At 37.5% G+C, this 20,863-nt stretch overlaps 1 protein-coding gene across 1 annotated transcript in view; it reads right to left on the reverse strand.

The window, feature by feature from the left end:
• Positions 1 to 20,863, reverse strand: part of LOC128664413 (dynein axonemal heavy chain 3-like) — a 2,586,207-nt gene that overhangs the window by 211,212 nt on the left and 2,354,132 nt on the right. The window contains exon 69 of the mRNA XM_053719244.1: positions 12,515 to 12,640. Coding sequence (XP_053575219.1) covers positions 12,515 to 12,640 — 126 coding nt within the window. The remainder of the gene's footprint in view (positions 1 to 12,514; positions 12,641 to 20,863) is intronic.

The raw sequence follows: 20,863 nt of genomic DNA on the forward strand, positions 1-20,863 counted from the left end.
TGTAATATACATGCATTATCAAAAATGCTTCTAGTAAAAGTTATAGCTGTTTCAAAAGTGTATTTAAGTATTCACTGTGCACCAGCATTTTGAACACAGCACTTGCTGAGAGAGTCTAAGATACTTTTACCATCTGGTAATGATTCAATTTGTTAATTGTTGACTTGATACAAGCCCCACTAATGCTCTGAGAAGCTGCAGTATTTAAAATAATGGTGCACTGAGAATGTCTTGTTATGCTTCACATGCATGTACAGAGTAAAATGTCAACAACTGATAACTTTTACTAGCAGCATTTTTGCCAATACATATATATTGCAAATACGTTTCCATTCCGAGATGTAATTTATCTATGTGCATTTATATTTTAAATGGAATGTCCCATTAATTCCTTACTCCATTTTCACTTGGGCAGGGGAAAAGCCCCAATTTTCTGAATAAAATCACAAAAAAGTGGCAAAAACAAACAATTATGGAGAATTAAATTTTAAATGTATTGCCCTTTAACTAAAATGACAATTATCTAAAACAAATTTTAAAACATCAAATTTTATATGAACTCCCATATATTTATATACACCCTGTTCCAAATTATTATGCCAATGATATCTTTCTCATTTGCCTAAATAATTGATGTAAACAACAGTCAGCATAATTTTCATGTTATCAACTATTAAGAGTAAAATTCAAATTTTATTGAACAAACCTCCTAATGATAACAGTATTTTTTTTCAAAATAAAAAACTTACAATGCACTGTTCCAAATTATTACGCACAGTAAGTTTCAAAACACTTTATAGGTTGTAAAGAAATGAAAATTGTCATTTGTTGTGTTTGCAGCATATTTACTGAAATCAAAAGCTATTTCAATCAAACTTTGAACAATATTTTAACTTTTTAAACATTTTAACAGGTCAAGTTACATTTTAACATAGGACCCCTTATTTGATAGGAGCTTCACAAGTCTTGTATCCATTGAACTTGTGAGTTTTTGGACAGTTTCTGCTTGAATTTGTTTGCAAAATGTCAGAATAGCCTCCCAGAGCTGCTGTTTGGATGTAAACTGCCTCCCACCCTCATAGATCTTTTGATTGAGGATGCTCCAAAGGTTCTCAATAGGATTGAGGTCAGGGGAGGATGGAGACAACACCATGACTTTCTCTCCTTTTATCCCCATAGCAGCCATTGATGCAGAGGTATTCTTTGCAGCATGAGATGGTGCATTGTCATGCATGAAGATGATTTTATTACGGAAAGCATAGTTCTTCCTTCTGTACCAGGGAAGGAAGTGGTCAGTCAGGAACTCCACATACTTTGCAGAGGTCGTCTTTACACCTTCAGGGACCCTAAAGGGGCCGACCAGCTCTCTTTCCCATGATTCCGGCCCAAAACATGACTCCACCACCGCCTTGCTGACGACGCAGCCTGTTGGAACAGGGTGACTGTCCACCAACCATCCACTATTCCATCACTCTGGACCATCCAGAGTTGCACAGCACTCATCAGTGAACAGGACTGTTTGAAAATAAGTCTTCATGTATTTTTCTGCCCAATAGAGCCATTTCTGCTTGTGAGCATTGGTTAGTGGTGGCCGAATGGACAGTTTATGCACAGTTGCAAGACTCTGGAGGACTCTACACCTTGATGTCCGTGGGACTCCAGAGGCACCAGCAGCTTCAAATATCTGTTTGCTGCTATGTAATGATATTTTAGCAGCTGCTCTCTTGATCCGATGCATGGATCTGGCAGAAATCTTCCTCAATGTGCCTTTATCTGAACAAACCCATCTGTGCTCTGAATCAGCCACAAATCTCTTAATAGTGCGATGATCACGCTTAAGTTTTCGTGAAATATCTAATGTTTTCATACCTCATCCAAGGCATTGAACTATTTCACTCTTTTCGGCAGCAGAGAGTTGCTTTTTCTTCCCCATATTGCTTGAAAATGGTGCTCTGCTTAATAATGTGGAACACCCTCCTTTAGTATTTTTTCCTTTAATTAGGCACACCTGTCAATCTAATTATCACAGGTGTCCAAGATTGTTTTCAGTGATCAAAAGAGCCCTGAGACACAATCCCATCCATGAGTTAAACTGAAAAAAAAAATATTTAATCTTTGTGACACTGAAATAGAATTTGCATAATAATTTGGAACAGGGTGTATACATATATATATATATATATATATATATATATATATATATATATATATATATATATATATATATACATATATAAAAACATGGTAAACCAACCTCTAATCTTATATTAAAACAAAATATCCCATTAGGTTAAATGACAATGTAACTATAATAATAGACAACAAATGCTTTCCCCATGCGTATGCACAAGTTACAAAAAATCATAACTTTCTCTAACTGTAAACTGTATAATAGAAACCATCACCTAAATTACGAGTTTTGCGTTAACAGGGGTGCGGTGCTAGCGAGCAGTTTATGCTCACCGCTCACTTGCAGACAGCGCTGGTATTACGGGTTTTTAGAAACCCAGCGTTAACCGCTGGGTTTCCAGCACTGCTTACGTTAGTGGTGAGCTTGCTAAACGTGCTCGTGCACGATTTCCAACCAATGGGGGAGAGCCGGCTGAAAAAAAACCTAACACCTGCAAAAAAGCAGCGTAAAGCTCCTAACGCAGCCCCATTGATTCCTATGGAGAAACACATTTTATGTCTACACCTAACACCCTAACATGAACCCCGAGTATAAACACCCCTAATCTTACACTTATTAACCCCTAATCTGCCGTTCCTGACATCGGCGACACCTTCATTATATTATTAACCCCTAATCTGCTGCTCCAGAAACCGCCGCCACCTACATTATATTTATGAACCCCTAATCTGCCGCCCCCAACATCGCCAAACTCTACATTATATTTATTAACCCCTAATCTGCCGCCCCCAATGTCGCCGCAACCTAACTACATTTATTAACCCCTAATCTTCCGCCCACAATGTCGCCACCAATATAATAAACATATTAACCCCTAAACCTAAGTCTAACCCTAACCCTAACACCCCCTAACTTAAATATAATTTAAATAAATCTAAATAAAATTACAACAATTACCTAAATAGTTCCTATTTAAAACTAAATACGTACCTATAAAATAAGTTAAATTGTATCTAGTTTAGGGTTTATTTTTATTTTACAGGCAACTTTGTATTTATTTTAACTAGGTACAATAGTTATTAAATAGTTATTAACTATTTAATAACTACCTAGTTAAAATAAATACAAATTTACCTGTAAAATAAAACCTAACCTAAGTTACAATTACACCTAACACTACACTATAATTAAATTAATTACCTAAACTAAATACAATTCATTACAATTTTAAAAAAAATTGAAAGTACAAAAAACAAACAAACAAACACTAAATTACAGAAAATAATAAAATAATTACAAGATTTTTAAACTAATTACACCTAATCTAATCCCCCTAACAAAATAAAAAAGCCCTACCCTACACTAAATTACAAATAGCCCTTAAAAGGGCCTTTTGTGGGGCATTGCCCCAAAGTAATCAGCTCTTTTACCTGTAAAAAAAAAAATGTACAAATACCCCCAACATTAAAACCCACCACCCACACAACCAACCCTACTCTAAACCCCACTCAATCCCCCCTTAAAAAAACCTAACCCTAACCCCTTGAAGATCACCCTACCGTGAGACATCTTCACCCAACCGGGCAGAAGTGGTCCTCCAGACGGGCAGAAGTCTTCATCCAAGCCGGGCAGAAGAGGTCCTCTAGATGGGCAGAAGTCTTCATCCAGACGGCATCTTCTATCTTCATCCATCCGGCGCGGAGCGGGTCCATCTTCAAGATATCCGACGCAGAGCATCCTCTTCAAACGACGGCCGATGACTGAATGAAGGTTCCTTTAAGTGACGTCATCCAAGATGGCGTCCCTTCAATTCCGATTGGCTGATAGAATCAGCCAATCGGAATTAAGGTAGAAAAAAATCCTATTGGCTGATGCAATCAGCCAATAGGATTGAGCTTGTATTCTATTGGCTGATTGGAACAGCCAATAGAATGCAAGCTCAATCCTATTGGCTGATTGGATCAGCCAATAGGATTGAAGTTCAATCCTATTGGCTGATTGCATCAGCCAATAGGATTTTTGTCTACCTTAATTCCGATTGGCTGATAGAATTCTATCAGCCAATCGGAATTGAAGGGATGCCATCTTGGATGACGTCATTTAAAGGAACCTTCATTCAGTCGTCGGCCGTTGGATGAAGAGGATGCTCCGCATCGGATGTCTTGAAGATGGAACCGCTCCGCGCCGGATGGATGAAGATAGAAGATGTCATCTGGATGAAGACTTCTGCCCGTCTGGAGGACCACTTCTGCCCGGTTGGGTGAAGATGTCTCACAGTAGGGTGATCTTCAAGGGGTTTAGGTTTTTTAAGGGGGGATTGGTGGGTTTTAGAGTAGGGTTGGTTGTGTGGGAGGTGGGTTTTAATGTTTGGGGGTATTTGTACTTTTTTTTTACAGGTAAAAGAGCTGATTACTTTGGGGCAATGCCCCGCAAAAGGCCCTTTTAAGGGCTATTTGTAATTTAGTGTAGGGTAAGGCTTTTTTATTATGGGGGGCTTTTTTATTTTGTTAGGGGGATTAGATTAGGTGTAATTAGTTTAAAAATCTTGTAATTATTTTATTATTTTCTGTAATTTAGTGGGGGGGGTTTCGTACTTTAGATAATTTTTTTAAATTGTAATTAATTGTATTTAGTTTAGGTAATTAATTTAATTATAGTGTAATGTTAGATGTAATTGTAACTGGTTAAAAAATTTATTTTAGTGTTTGCGATGTCGGGGGGGGGGGGGGCCTCGGTTTAGGGGTTAATAGGTAGTTTATGGGTGTTAGTGTACTTTTTAGCACTTTAGAGTTTTATGCTACGGCGTTGTAGTGTAAAACTCTTAACTACTGACTTTAAAATGCGGTACCAGTCTTGACAGGAGAGGGTCTACCGCTCACTTTTTGGCAGACTCGTAATACCGGCGCTATGCAAGTCCCATTGAAAATATAGGATACGCAATTGATGTAAGTGGATTTGCGGTATTTACGAGTCTGGACAAAAAAGTGAGCGGTACACCTGTACCTGCAAGACTCGTAATACCAGCGGGCGTTAAAAAGCAGCGTTGGGACCTCTCAACGCTGCTTTTTAACCCTAACGCACAACTCATAATCTAGCCGCATGGTTTTTATTATACACAAAGAAGTAATATGAAATTTAATAGTGACAATAATTATTTAAGTTTCTGTCTTAAATGTTTAGGGGTTAAATGGACAAACAGGGAGCGCAGCAATTTTATAACACTATAACTGACAGCAATATAAGTTAATTTGCTGATTAGGTATAACATAGAGCAAAGCTTCAGTGAATTCTGCATTAGCAGTAGTATGACATTTAATGGCTTCTTAATGTTACACTGTGTAACTGTAACATTAAAAAGCATAATGAAATTTAGTGAGTCAAGGCCAGAGTAGGGTAATCAATATATAATGGGGAACAATGCAAGAACAGCTTTTCAGCAAATATTTTATACATTTTGGGCCAGATTACAAGTTGCACGCTATTTATTGCTTTTATTCACGCGCAAGCACAGCTGGAAGTAAACTTTTTTTTTTTTTGTAAATAAGATTTTTATTGGGTGACAATTCCAACAGCTTTAACATTCACAAACTTTTAGTCATGTAATAACAATAGAATCAAAAAAGAAAACATGGTATCCTTTCAACAACGGAACTTATGATCACATTTTTGCTGCCGAATTGCCCTCCCCTCTTTCCTTGTATCTCACCCCCTCCCCTATTTGATGTCAACCATCTCCCCTGTTCTATTATCCTCTCTATCTCTGCTCCCCCTTTTCTGAGGCCCCTTATACTCCTCTCTCCTCCTTCTCCTAACATTTCTGCCTGTATAACATTTTGTGTCTTTCAGGTTGATAAAAAGTCTTGTCTGTTATTATACTTTGCTGTTCGTATTTCTACATTTAATTACCTCCGCCCTTTAATGTTCAGCAGTGGACTCCTTTCCCCCCTGGGACTCGCTTTTTCATTTTGTAGTGTTTACAGTATGTTCCATTCCCCTCTCAGTTGTGCAGCTAATATGTATTCTGAGTTACGGAATGGGTATAGTATCTGTTTTTGTATCTCTGTTGATTGTTGTAGGATCAACCTCTCCCACTTCTTCATGAAAGCCTTTACCCTATCTTTGACCTCGCTCATGGTATCAAATTGTTCTATTATCATTTGTTGCCGTAGTGCATTTTTGAGCTGACTTAATGTTGGCGGTTTCCTCTTCCTCCACTCCTTGAGAATTAACTTCCTTGCTGTGAGGATCACGTTATGTGTAAGTCTTTTCTGAGTGCCTAGTTTAGCTGTGGTGTCAAGAAATATTATGGCTTTCCCGTCTAGTTTAATCTGTGTGGAGCACATCTTATTTATCCATCTTTCCGTCATGGCCCAAAATTTTGTCAGTCTTGGGCAAGTCATAATTAGGTGTGTATAGTCGGGGTCCGGCTGTCTGCATTTGACGCATACATTTTCTGTGTCTTTCTCCCATTTACTGTATATTCTGGGTGTGATGTGTGCCCTATGAATCGTTTTGATGTGCATCTCCCTTGTGTCTGCTCCTATAGTGGCTCTCCTGACTTTTTCTATACTCTCTGTAATTTGTTCCTCTGAAATTGGTGTCTGCAGTATGTCTGACCATTTGTCACCCAGGTTTGCCTTGTGTTTTTGGTTTGGCTTTTCTATCAACATTTTATATATTGGGGAAACAGAGTGACCCCCTTGTGATGTTCGAGCAATCAGTTTTGAAATCGGATCATTATGATCTGTGAAATCTATGTGTTTCTGTAACTGTGTAACGTAGTGTTTGACTTGCAGGTATGCAAAATGATGTTGTCTAGGTAGTGTGTATTCTTTTTGTAGGTCTTGGAATGTATGGATCAGCCCTGTGGACTCCGATACCAACTGTTTAACCGTGTGTAAGCCTGTGTCTTTCCATTGTTGGAATGGCTTTGTCGTCAGACCTGCTGGGAAGTCAGGGTTTCCCCCTATGGGTATGAATTTTGTGTGTGTATGTGATACCCCCATCCACTTGCATATTTTCGTCCAGGCCCTTACTGATTCCCCAAAAATTGGGAAATCCTTGGACCATGTGCGTAATTTGTGATGTTCCATGTGCGGTAGCATGGCTAATGCCCATGGCTGCACCATACTACTTTCTATTTCTTTGTGTGTGAAATGGTTCGTGTTACTTAGCCAGTCCAAGACGTATTTGCTAGTTGTGGCCCAATTGTATAGTTCCAGGTTCGGTAGGCCAAGGCCCCCTGCGTGAACCGAACACATGATCTTCTCCAGGCTGAGCCTGTGTTTTTTCCCCGACCATATGAACTTCGCCCATTGTGTGTTTAAGTGTTTCAGATCTTTCTTATGTAGTAGCATGGGGAGCATTTGGAAGGGATACATAAGTCTAGGAAACAGGATCATTTTTATCAGACTAATTCTGCCCGTCGTTGATATCGGCAATGCCTTCCAGTTTTCTAAATCCTCTATAATTTTGTCAATTATCGGTTTATAGTTAAGTGCATACCATTTGGCTGGGTCCTTTGATAAGCTAATCCCCAGGTATTTAATAGTGTCCTCTAGTGTTTTAAAGTTAAATCCTAGATCTGCTCTATAACTAGGTGGAGATAGCCACAAGATCTCGCTTTTATCTTTGTTTATTTGGTACCCTGAGATTTTGCTGAAGTCTTCAATAATTGACATTAGTCGTGGTGTGTCCCTCTCTGGGTCTGATATGAATACTATCATGTCATCTGCATACAGGGATAGGTGCAGTGTCTCCTTCCCCACCCTTATTCCTTGTGTGTCCGTCCTAATTCTGTATGCTAGCGGCTCCATGGCCAAGTCAAAAAGGAGGGGTGATAGTGGGCAACCCTGCCTCGTCCCCCTTCCCAGTCCGAATCTTGGAGAGAGTGTGCCATTAATGATTACTGCTGCTTGAGCTGATCTATAAATGCTGGCGACCGACCCGAAGAAGGAGCCCTTAATTCCATATCTGGTCAACGTGTGGAATAGGTGTTCCCACAACACCTTATCAAAAGCCTTCTCCGCATCGATCGCCAGCATGCATGCTTTTTGTGATATGTAGTCTGTTTTTCCGTCCTTTCTGGTGTTCCAGTAATGTTGTAAGACTAATTGTACTTTCCTGATGTTGAGGACTGATGATCTGCCCTTGATAAACCCTGTTTGGTCGCTGTGGGTCAAAGATGGTAATATGATAGCTAACCTGTTGGCCAAAATTTTTGTGAAAATTTTGTAGTCACTATTTAATAGTGATATGGGTCTGTATGATTCCCTAGCAGTGGGGTCTCTGCCTGGTTTTGGAAGGACACAAATGTGTGCTTCTGTAAATCTGTCGCTTAACTCTTCTCCTCCTGTTATCTTGTCAAATAGCGTGACTAGTGGCGCCAATATTTCCTCTTTCATCAGTTTGTAGAATTCATTGGGTAAGCCGTCAGGTCCTGCTGTCTTATTTAGTGGTAGTTGTCCTATTGTCTTGTGTATTTCCTGTATTGTGATTGGTGCGTTTAATAGTTGAAGGTTCTCCTCCGTGATTTGGGGTAGTTTAATGGTTTCCCAGAACTGATCTCTGTGTCTCCCGTCTACTGAATGTGGTGTATATAGGTCTGAGTAGTAGTCACTGAATGCCTGCTGCTTTTCCTTTTCCGTTATTAAAGTTTTGCCCTGGACTCTCAATGTCTGTATTACATTGGGTTTTCTCACTAACCTTGTAATGTTGGCTAGGGTGCTGCTTATCTTATTGCCATATCTGTAGAAACGTGCCCTGGCTCTGGTTATGGTGCTTTTAGCATTTTGCAACAAAAATGTGTCCCTTTGTAATTTAACTTCGGTATACTTTTGCCTGTTTTCTGTGTTCGGGGCTCTAAGATATTTATTGTATGCGTTCGTGACTTGTCTTAGTAGTATGTCTTCCCTTTGTTTGTATTTCTTATTAGCTCCTGATGCATATGACATTATGACTCCTCTTAAAACCGCCTTAGCTGTGTCCCAGAATAGGGCCGGTGTTGTCATATGTGCTTTATTAGCTTCTGCATAATGCAGCCATTCTCCTTTAAGGTGGTTTAACAGGTTAGCGTCCCTGTACAGATAGTATGGGAATTTCCAACCCTCTCTTTTGGGTCGCCTGGGCCCTATCGTCATGGTCATGGAAATTGGTGCGTGGTCTGAGAGTGTGACTGTATCAATTTTGGTGTCCATAATCTGTGTGCTCAAAGTAGATGATGTGAGGAAGAAGTCTATCCTGGATAGTGTCTGTTTAGATGGGGATATACACGTATAGTCTCTGCTGTCTGGGTATCTTGCCCTCCAAATGTCTGTCACTTTTAATGCCCTTTTAAATTTGTTCAGTATCCTTGTGTCTCTCTTGCTGTAATTGGCTGGCTGTTTTTTGTTCCCTGGAATGTCTGGGTTGGGAAATCTGTCTGCTGGCACCTGTGGTGCAATGTTGAAGTCACCTACCACTATTAGTTGTGTCTCTGTATGGGTCAGTAATTTTCTTTGTAATGTTTGCCAAAACTCAGCCTTCCTGTGCAAGGGGCCATACAGTCCACATAGAGTGAGTGTCGTTTGTTCTACTTCTATCTTTAGAATGATGTATCTACCCTCATTGTCTATTTCCTTGTGTGTTATTTTGTATGGTAATTGTTTCCTGAATAGGATGGCTACTCCTCTTGCTCGTTTAGCTTCGTATGGTGTGAATGTGACCTCCCCCACCCATTCCTGTTGGAGTTTCCTGTGTTCTCCTTGGGATAAATGTGTCTCTTCCAACACTGCAATGTCTGCTCTTTGTTTTTTAAGGTATTTAAGAATAGCTTTTCTCTTAACAGGTGACGTGACCCCACCCACATTCCATGCTACTATCTTGATCTGGTTTAGTGCCATTGTGTTATGAATGAAGTGTGTCTTTTATGTATGTTTGTATGATATTTGTGTTCGTCTAGTAAGCGCTTACCCTTGTGGTGTACACCAGAAGTGTATAGATGTATTTATGACCTACTTTGGAAGTAAACTTTTAATGTGCGCAGGTTAGTGAGCATATTACAAGTTGGAAATAAATGTTTGCACAAGAACAAAACCCGACGGTAACTAATTTCAGGACTTCAGAGATAGCGACACTTCTATGGAGAGCATTATTTAAAAAAAACAACTAACACTTATTACTCGCGCTCTACACTGCGTTAGACCTACAGCGCTAAAACCAAAGGTAGGTATGCATATTTTACATTTCAATGTTCTTCACGTAGAAGAACATGTTCACTTTATTTTTAACTATATATTTCTATATATAAATAATTATTTTAAAAAAAATATCTATATGTGAAAATATACAGGTATATACAGATATATAGGAATATAGGAATACCAAAGAACATTTCTACTATGTGAAGAACATTGAAATGTAAAATATTTACAGTAAATACACAGTAAAACACATTTTTAAATATTAAAAATAAATACACATGTATATACACATATATGCACATATTTATATACAGTATATATATATATATAGTATATATATATATATATATATACTGTATATATATATATATATATACTGTATATATAATATATATACTGTATATATATATATATATATATAAAATATATATATATATATATATATATATATATATATATATATATATATATATATATATAAATTCCAACAACAGAGGCAAAGGCACTCACCGTAATCATCCAAAGTCAGTGTTTATTTAGCGTAGATGCTAAATAAACACTGACTTTGGATGATTATGGTGAGTGCCTTTGCCTCTGTTGTTGGAATTTGTATATACTTTGCACGGAGCACCCAGAGGTTGTTTAATTGTTTTGAGTTGTTGAGTGCCAGTCCCTCTACATAACTGTATATATATATATATATATATATATAAATATATCCTTTATAACCCTTTCCATTCAAATACCTTCTCATATACCTTTTAATCCTTATATAAAACAATATTCATTATTTTTATCAGATAGTGTATGTATTAGTGTAACACTTTATTTAATGTATTTATGTTGTGTTCGTTGCACCTTTTTTTTTTTTTTAAATCCCGAAGCACGCTAAATTTGTCTGCGCTTGACTGAATATGTTTATTTTCAACTTGTAATATGTGCGCAAGTTAGCACGGTCATAATATTGCTTATCGCAACTTGCACTAGCAATAGTGCACCACTTGTAATCTAACCCTTTGTTTTTAATTTCAATAGTGGGTATACCAGGTATTTTAGTAAATCTGAGGATTTGGAGCATACTCCTGTATACACAATTCATGTACATCATCATTACATATACAGTTGTAGAACAAGAAGCATAAACAAAGAGACAAATGCAAAAAGAAAATGTTCTTATGTGTTAAAATATTTTATTACTACACTATTGGTTGTATATAGCTTTGTGTTTTACCCCATCAAATGGGTTAAACATATATGGTTCCATTTAAGAAGCCGCAATGCACCTTTGGAGCACCTTAGAGCATGTAGCCAATAGTAAAGAAGCAGTGGTCATCAGTAGTAGCTATTTTAGCTATCATATATTCTAACATTTGTTATCATATTATTTAGCCTTATATTTTACTCTTTTTTTTAAATACTTAAAATATATAAAGCAATAGAGAAATCAAGATGTTCCTCAATTTCCATGTCTTTTAACATTTCCTATATTGTTCACATTTTAACATTAGTAAGATACTGGATAAAGGAGACACACACAGTCTAAAGCCTAAGCAAATGAGATTAAATTCTGCACTCAGTTAATAGATTTGATATAATTATTTACTGCTTACATTGGAGAGGTACTGCCCAGTTGCTATAAAATCTTGGGATTCAACATCTGCCATTTCTCCCCTGCAGTAATATATTTTTGGAAAATACAATAAAAGCACAACAGTTTATAAGTGCCAATCTTCACCAGTAGTGAAAACTGGCATTATTTGATGATAACCCACTGCTTTCTCTTGTCAAAAGCCCATTTCAGTTATATTTTTGTCACTTGTATATCAAATTTTCATTATGTTCTTGACTACATTTTAAGAAAGAATTCAACCGTAAGATATTGCTTTTTATTTCACAATCAATTTATCCTTGGTAAAGTAATTGATTTTTTTTTATACATGATCTGTAACGGATCATCCAAAAACACTTTTTCTTCCCATATTTGTAAATAAAATATACCGCTCATCTATAGGAGAATATCCAGATAATTCTGTCATTTGTGATTTTTTTCCCCCTGATGTTAACAATTATTTGATGTGAATAATTAAAGTATATGTTTAAAGAATTAATAAAAAAAAATCAGCTCTAGAAAAAAAATGCATGAACAAAGCTAGCCTGCTGCATGCAAAAAATACTATAAACAAATTGTATAGTTTTTGTTTACCTTGTCTGGTCTTATGCAGCGTAAAACTAACAATTTCTGAAAGCTGGTTAGTATGTCTTCCCATGGGTATGGCAATTCGATTTCATTAGGATGGGATGAATCATATATCCGTTTCCATTCAACAACCTGTATATGGGGAAATCCAAATGTGGAAAGCAAACCAAATCAGTAATTACCAATCTGATGTTTCAACCCAACAAAACAGACATATTAGTTTCAGCTGTCACATTTTTTTTTCAATTCTACATACAGCAAAACCTATCTTCAAAATAATTCAGCTATTTCTTCAAAATCATATTCTTGTCTTTTCCAATCCCTCGATACTTCGGCATGAAAAATGAATTTCCATCACTTATGAGTAAACAATTTTTAAATATTTCAAAGTATCCTATTTCATTACTGTTTTCTTTTCTTATCTAAAAAAGTCACCTCAATGCACACCTTAGACAGAAGGGGAGTTACTTACATTCTGTTCAAATTATTCATAAGGAATACGCTAAAATACACCTCAAGCTTTAAGATGTTTCATTCTATTGAAAATCTTTATACATTTACTGACATTTATTTTTTTATACTCAAAATTATATAAAAAGATTTGTAATGCGTTACTGATAGAGATGTAGCATAGGCATGGTCTTAAGTTTCCCAGTAAAGCATCCTTTCTTTCTTTTCTTTACTTTACAAACACACACAAAATCACACTCTCAAACACACACAAACATACATATACACTCACAAACACAAATACACAAACACTCACATACACATATACACACATACACAAACACACTCACATACACATACACTCACAAACACAAATACACAAACACTCACATACACATATACACACATACACAAACACACTCACATACACACAAACACACACAAACATACATATACACTCACAAACACAAATACACAAACACTCACATACACATATACACACATACACAAACACACTCACATACACACAAACACACACAAACATACATATACACTCACAAACACAAATACACAAACACTCACATACACATATACACACATACACAAACACACTCACATACACACAAACACACACAAACATACATATACACTCACAAACACAAATACACAAACACTCACATACACATATACACACATACACACAAACACACATACACACACACACAATCAAAAGCAATATGCTCTCCGTATTCAGCATTGCACCAGCAGCTCTTGTGAGCTGCTGGTGCAACGCCGCACCCAGCAGATTCGCGGCCAATTGGCCGCCAGCAGGGGGTTGTCAATCAACCCGATCGTACTCGATCAGGTTGATTTTCGGCGATGGCTATCCGCCTGCTCAGAGCAGGCGGACAGGGTAATGGAGCAGCGGTCTCTAAACCACGGCTTTATATTTGGTGATTCTGGCGAGTCTTAAAGGAACATTATACACTAGATTTTTCTTTGCATAAATGTTTTGTAGATGATCTATTTATATATACAGTATGTATTAATAAAAATAAGGGAGAGAAATTAGGGCATGCAATAATTCCCTAAAAAGAAGTTAAAAATAGCACACAAAATAGGTTTTATATATCAGTTTTAATTAACTTACAAATAAATCAAAATGGTATTCGCCCATTTATGTCTTGCAGCACTGCATAAAGTAAAAGCATTTCAAACAAACATATACATACATATATATATTTATATATACAGGGGAAACTAGAAACAGTAAAACACGGTATATATGACTACTAAATGGCCTGTATCTGCTCTGATACTAAACAACCATATAACCATATACTTAATTAACTAGCCATCAAACCAGCTTAAATCATGCATATACATGAGCAGAAAGGGAATTGGACCTCAGTATAGACTGCACTCTAGGTCCCACAGCGTGTTTGTTACAGACAAAATTGACCGCAGATCAGACTGCACACTAGGTCATAAGTAACATACAATGGTTGATAAACTTGCACTTATCATTGGGGGTTATATTCTTTTATAGAGACAGTCTCGTTTCCCTTAGCAAGGTGACCGCAGATCAGACTGCACACTGGGTCGTAAGCAAACTGGTTAATAATTTTGCACTTATCTTAAGGCGCATGTCAGCGTTCACGTAGCTTTCAATCCTCTAACACTCTCACTGGGCGTAACCTCAGTATGAAAAGTCGAGTGGAGGAGTGGCCCAACTACCACATCTTTTCTGATTGGTTACAGACGTCAAAGTCCGTTCCTTATTGGCCAACAAAGCTCACGCTGAGGAAACAAATTTATCCACGCTAGACACAATGTATCAGATCTTACCACAGATGTACCATATAAGTAACTTTATACCTCCAACACTCATGTATAGTGTATAGCGAGTCTTACCACAGATGTACCGTTCTTTAGAAATAGCTTGTGCTGCTCACTCTGCTGCGGATCACCACCGCATCAAATACATAGAAAGTCTTGCATTTTCAATAGTGTAGCTCCACACAGCAATATATTGCTAAAAGTGCAGGCATAATGGCAAGCCGTCAAAGTTTAAAGCTGGTCAACCATGTAACTGATGGTTCCCACTTTAAGAAACCTTGGAGATAGTCGACTTACTCCAAGGTATAGAGACACATAGGTGCCAAACACACAAGTGCCAACGCATGTTTCAGCCCCACAATGGATATGTGTCACAGGAGCTCGTCAGGGCATATATGATCCATTTATATAGCCCATAGTTGTTGTTTTTTTCAAAAAAGGATAGTTTTGCGTATATTTAAATAACATTTTCATTTTCAGACTCCTAACCAAGCCCCAACGTTTTAGGAGAATACCGACGTATACCTAATCCAGCTTGCTTCTGTTTGTGTAAAGAGTCTTTTCATATGCAAAAAGAAGGGGGAGGGTGTGTGTGTTTGCTATTTCCCACTTGCAGTGGGTGTTCCAGTAACCTTTTAAACAGAGCTTAGCTGGAAGCTATCTAAGTAAGTTTTAAAACGGTTTTATACTGGATTTTTTTATCAGTATTTGTGCATATTATTCTTTATGCAGTTAAATGAAAATTGGTGTATACTTGGTGTATGCTGTCCCTTTAAATAAACATGTTACTGTACAAATGTGTCCCCTTAAATGTGTTCCCAATGATCCCTCTTACTTGTAGTAGTTTAATGAATTACTCATTAAAGGGAATGTAAACCCCTACATTGTTCTCCCCTTTAATTTGTTTACAATGATCTGTTTTACCTGTTGAAATGTATTCAATTGTTTACAAATAGCTCCTTTACCTTTATATCGGCATTTGAAATACAAAAAGAGATAACATGACCAGATCTGCTTTTTCTGATTACAAGTGGAGTGCTAACAGTTACGCGTGAGCAATAAGGGTGTTTGGGCTCATCAGGTGTACCGCTGGTATTACGAGTTGAGCGCAATCGTGATTTACTCTAGATTGACTACGCGTCCTCAGAGCTCTGGTTAACGGTTTTGCAAAACAAAAAAGTTGCACAAAACACATCAAAAATACATTGTAAAGTACAGTTACATTCCTAATAAAACAATCTAATAAAAATTTAAAATAAAAAAAAAAAAAATATTGCACACAAAAGTTATAAGGGCTCAAAGATATGAGGTCTCAGGTGTTAGAAAAAAAAAGGCATGCAAAGGGCTTTTACATTGTCATACATGCATACACATGTCTAAATATGTATACTGTATGTATATATATATATGTGTGTGTTTATATGTGTGTATTTATGTATTAAATGTAAAGTAAGAAAACCCAGAAAGTGATAGGCAGTCTATAATATATTAACAACAAAAAGGTATCAAATAAAGTGCAAGGTGCTAAATAGAAACTCTCAAGTTCCTTGGTATATCACTCATTTACTCGCTCCAGCGTGGACAATGGAGATCTCACTCACCCAATCCTATGGAGAAGGCGGGTATCGCCATTCACGGCTGCAAATTCAATCCGGACGCCTCTAAGGGGGCACGGCCCAATCTCGGCCAATGGAACACACTCTGGAACGAGGCAGAGATCCCTTGCTCCGCCTCAACTTATTCCAGATACTTGTTCCTCCGATAGAATGCAGTATCCCTCCGCCAGTGACGTAGCAAAAAACAGTTTCTGCTTGCAATAGGGAACTGCCAAATGTAGAACAGCACACAATGCAATCCTTTTTGAAGAGTATAAGCTCGTAATGCACAGCAGGAAACAGCCAAACTCCGGACAATAATAACTTGAAAAGAGGAAATGTGGGCTGTTTCCTTAAAATTAATTCCTTTATTTATTCAGATTAAAATCGGCAAACACAGCAAGGATAGGGTATGGTGTAGAAGGCGCAGCACAGTCTGGCTTACGCGTTTCGGATGAAATCCGTAGTCATAGCCTACTGTGCTGTGCTCCACACCTGTTTAAAACTAGTTAAAACAAATGTGATTGGCGCACACATGAAAAACAACGCCTTCAAGTTTAACCAATACTAACAGTATGTAAAGTTAACCCACTAGTGTAAGAACCGCACATTGCAATACATTGTCTGAGCCCATACAAACGTAATATACATACTGTGATAATTATGTGAATAACCAACATAGTGTTATGCATTACAGACAAAATGTCAAATATTAAGGGTTAGTGATTAATTATATATTACTAGAAATTCTATTGCCCAAATAGTGCGCATAGGAGACTCTATTAATATATCCTCATTCTCTAAGAGTTGAATCATTGCTCTTATCCTCTCTAATGCACTGATGGGCAACAGAATTCAAACAGTACCCTCAGTATAAAATACCACAATAGTTGATATCATATGTCAAAAATAGATAAATCTATTAACAAATCCTATAAAAATGAAAACATGCAATAAGCAAATAATTTTAATTTTAAATTTTAATTTTAAATGAATAGTAACCTGTCAAATACTATATGTTATAAAGATGTCTTGGCAAATCGTCATCATAATAACATATGATAAAGACAACAAGCAAACAAATAGGACATCCCCATATAGTAATTTAATGTGATTTGATACAGGTTAAGCACACATGACCAACCGATGAGTCTTACATTATAATAAACTAGGAGATCATTGGTAGGTGTATTACGAAATACCATAATACTATTCCCACAGGTTCATTACGTCATATCTTGAATTTAGACCATCAGGCACCCGAGTGCCTAAGGTAAAAATCCAAAAAGCTTCGCGTCTGGCTAGCAATTGGTCCAAATTTCCCCCCCTCACAGGTCTAGAAACTTTCTCAATAGCACACCATGTAAATCCTTTGAGGTTATTATCATGGTAGACTCCAAAGTGTTGTACTATTGGAGTCGTGGATCTCTTAGTAGAGAAAGAGGAAAGATGTTCCCTAATTCTAGAGTTCAGGTCTCTGGAGGTGAGTCCCACATATTGAATCTGGCACAATGTGCATTCAATCATATAGACTACCGATTCCGTTTTACAATTCATACAGGAATTGATTTTGTAGCTTTTCCTCGTTTTTGCACTCACAAATTCCTTTGTCACCTTGGCATAATCACAGGGCTTGCACTTCCTGTGACCGCATCTATACATCCCAGTATGTACCAACCATGATCCCCTCTCATCTTTGTCAGTTTTTAACAGGGTTGGCGAGAGAATAGAGCCCAATGTGGGGCTCTTCCTGTAGGCACATCTGAGCCCTTGTCGGACTGTATCAACCAATTTATCCTCTGCCTTCAATATTGGAAAATGTTTCCTAATAATCTCACATACCTGAGGATATTGGGTACTGTGTGTTGTAACAAAAGTAATTCCCTGTTTGGTTGTACTGTGCTTATCTTTAGTTTTCAGTAAGCTCTCTCTAGGTGTTACCTGTACAGATTCTCTTGCCCTTTTGATCACTTTTTTTTCACTTTTTTGGGATACTTTCTCTCTTTTAATCTCATCTCCAATCTTTCTGCCTCCTTGCAAAAGTCCTCATTGGAGGTACAGTTCCTTTTAATCCTGGTATATTCTCCTTTGGCAATGGCAAAGGGAACATGTCTGGGATGACAGCTTGTTCCTAAGAGTAAGGAATTCCCTGAAATGGATTTTCTGAAAATCCTGGAAAGTATTCTGCCATCTGAACTGCCCTCCAATGTAATATCCAGATAGTTAATAGAACTCTGACTCGCTTCAAAAGTGAAGCTTAGTCCAATATCATTATGATTAAGATAGTCAATAAATCCCTGAATGTCAGACTGATTACCCGACCAGATGAAAAGAAGATCATCTATGTATCTCCTATAAAAGGAGATACATTTCTTGTAAGGGTTTCTATCTCCAAAGATGTGGTAGAACTCCCACCAGCCCAAAAAAAGATTGGCAAAGGAGGGAGCAAATTTGGCCCCCATGGCGGTACCACATCTCTGGAGATAGAAAACATCCTCAAATTTGAAAAAATTGTGTGACAAAAGAAAAAGGGTGACCTTCAAAATGTACTTAATGAAGTCATCAGAGTAATCTGTATTGTATTCCAGAAAAAAGGCAATGGCCTCTATCCCTTTAGAGTGTGGAATACTGGAATAGAGCGACACTGCGTCCACTGTGAGCCAGATAGATTGTGGTGTCCATCTTACATTATCCATAACATTAAGGATATGTTTGGTATCCCTAATGTAAGAATGGAGAGTGACAACGAGGGGTTGAAGGATTGAGTCCAACCACTCTGACAGATTACCTAGAAGGGATTCCACACCACTCACTATAGGCCGTCCCTGGACACTTTCCAGGGATTTATGTGTCTTAGGTAAATGGTGGAACAACGGTATTTTCGGACAATCAACTAACAAATAGTCCATTGTTGCCTGATCTACAAAACCTTGTTCCAATCCATCATCCAAAAGATGTACTAATTTGGAACGAAAGTGAGTGGTGGGATCTCTTTGTAAAACTAAGTAATTATTCTCATTACATAGTTGTCTGTGGCCTTCATCTATGTATTGTTGTCGGTCCATGACCACAACCATTCCACCTTTATCAGAATTTTTGATCACCAGACTAAGGTCCTCTTTAAGAGAGGCCAAAGCACTCTTCTCAGCAAGAGACAAATTAAATTTACTTGGGGGCTGATTGGCCTTTAGTTGTAAAAGATCTCTTTCGACCCTGTTGTAAAATGTTTCAATGACTGATCCCCTGTTCTGAATAGGGTAGAATTTAGATTTCTCCTTAAATTTGGGACCCATGTTGCGACTGCCCGAGTTCCCCATTGATTCTATTTGCAGCTGTTGCAGTGTGACTGTGTCACATTTATATTCAAAATCAACTGGGTCCCCGGTATCAGTATCAACATGGGTAACTGGCACATCGGTATGATCAAGTGTACTCAATCCGTGAAAATATTTCTTCAAAGTTAAATTACGTGTTAATTTGTTAACATCCATAATAGTTCTAAATACATCAAAATCTATAGTGGGTGCAAAATTTAAACCTTTATTCAAAACACTATATTGTACAATACTAAGCTGTTTAGATGATAAATTAATGACATTGCCTACAATCTTGGAATCGATTATTTGTATTTGGTCTGTGGACGAGGTTCCCTCAATTGATACTTGTCTTGATTCTTCGTATATTGCACTTTGGGCTGTGTATTCTGTTTGTTCTGTTTCCCTCCCCCCGCTGATGCATCTAGGTCTTGGGGAAAAACCTGATTGATGGCTAGAGTGTCTGGTCTGTTTTGAAAATACATATTAGGTGCTAATTCTGTGTAGTTACCCTGTTTGGGTTTAACTGCTACTGTGTTGTGTTGTACATAGCCTTGATTAGTGCTCATTATACCTGTGTAAGCTGTTTGGGGAATATGTACAATATTAGGAGGGGCAGTATCTTCGAAATCTGGCCGTGTTTGTTCACTAATGATCTCACCCTCACTCGATCCCTCTGAATCACTACCAGAGAAGGTCACATTCTTTTTATTATTATTGCCACGATTTCTACTACGATTTCTATTGCCCCTCCTCCTACGGCCAAACCTAGGTTGATTTGCCCTAAAATTCCCCCTGGCACTTCTATTCCATATGTACACAGAATTGTTAGAATAGTCATATTTGTCCCTAATGTATTTGGTATGTTTTGTCTCCATGATCCCAGACCTCCCCTTGGCAACCAACTCTTTCAAAGTTTTATCAAATCTGGCAAAATCATTATGACTGCTCCTCCTATTCAATTCTATCTGTAATTCATTAATATCTGCTCTAATGTTATCCAACAACTTATTTTTATACTGTATAAGCAATTTCATAAGTCTCATAGAGCATTCAGATAGTACATTGTTCCAAGCATCTATAAAGTCTTTATCTTGTGCATCCACGTCAAAGGTCGGAAACTTGTATAGCCTTAATCCCCTCGGTATCATACTCAG

Source organism: Bombina bombina, chromosome 6, assembly GCF_027579735.1.
Source record: "Bombina bombina isolate aBomBom1 chromosome 6, aBomBom1.pri, whole genome shotgun sequence".
NCBI lineage: Eukaryota > Metazoa > Chordata > Amphibia > Anura > Bombinatoridae > Bombina > Bombina bombina.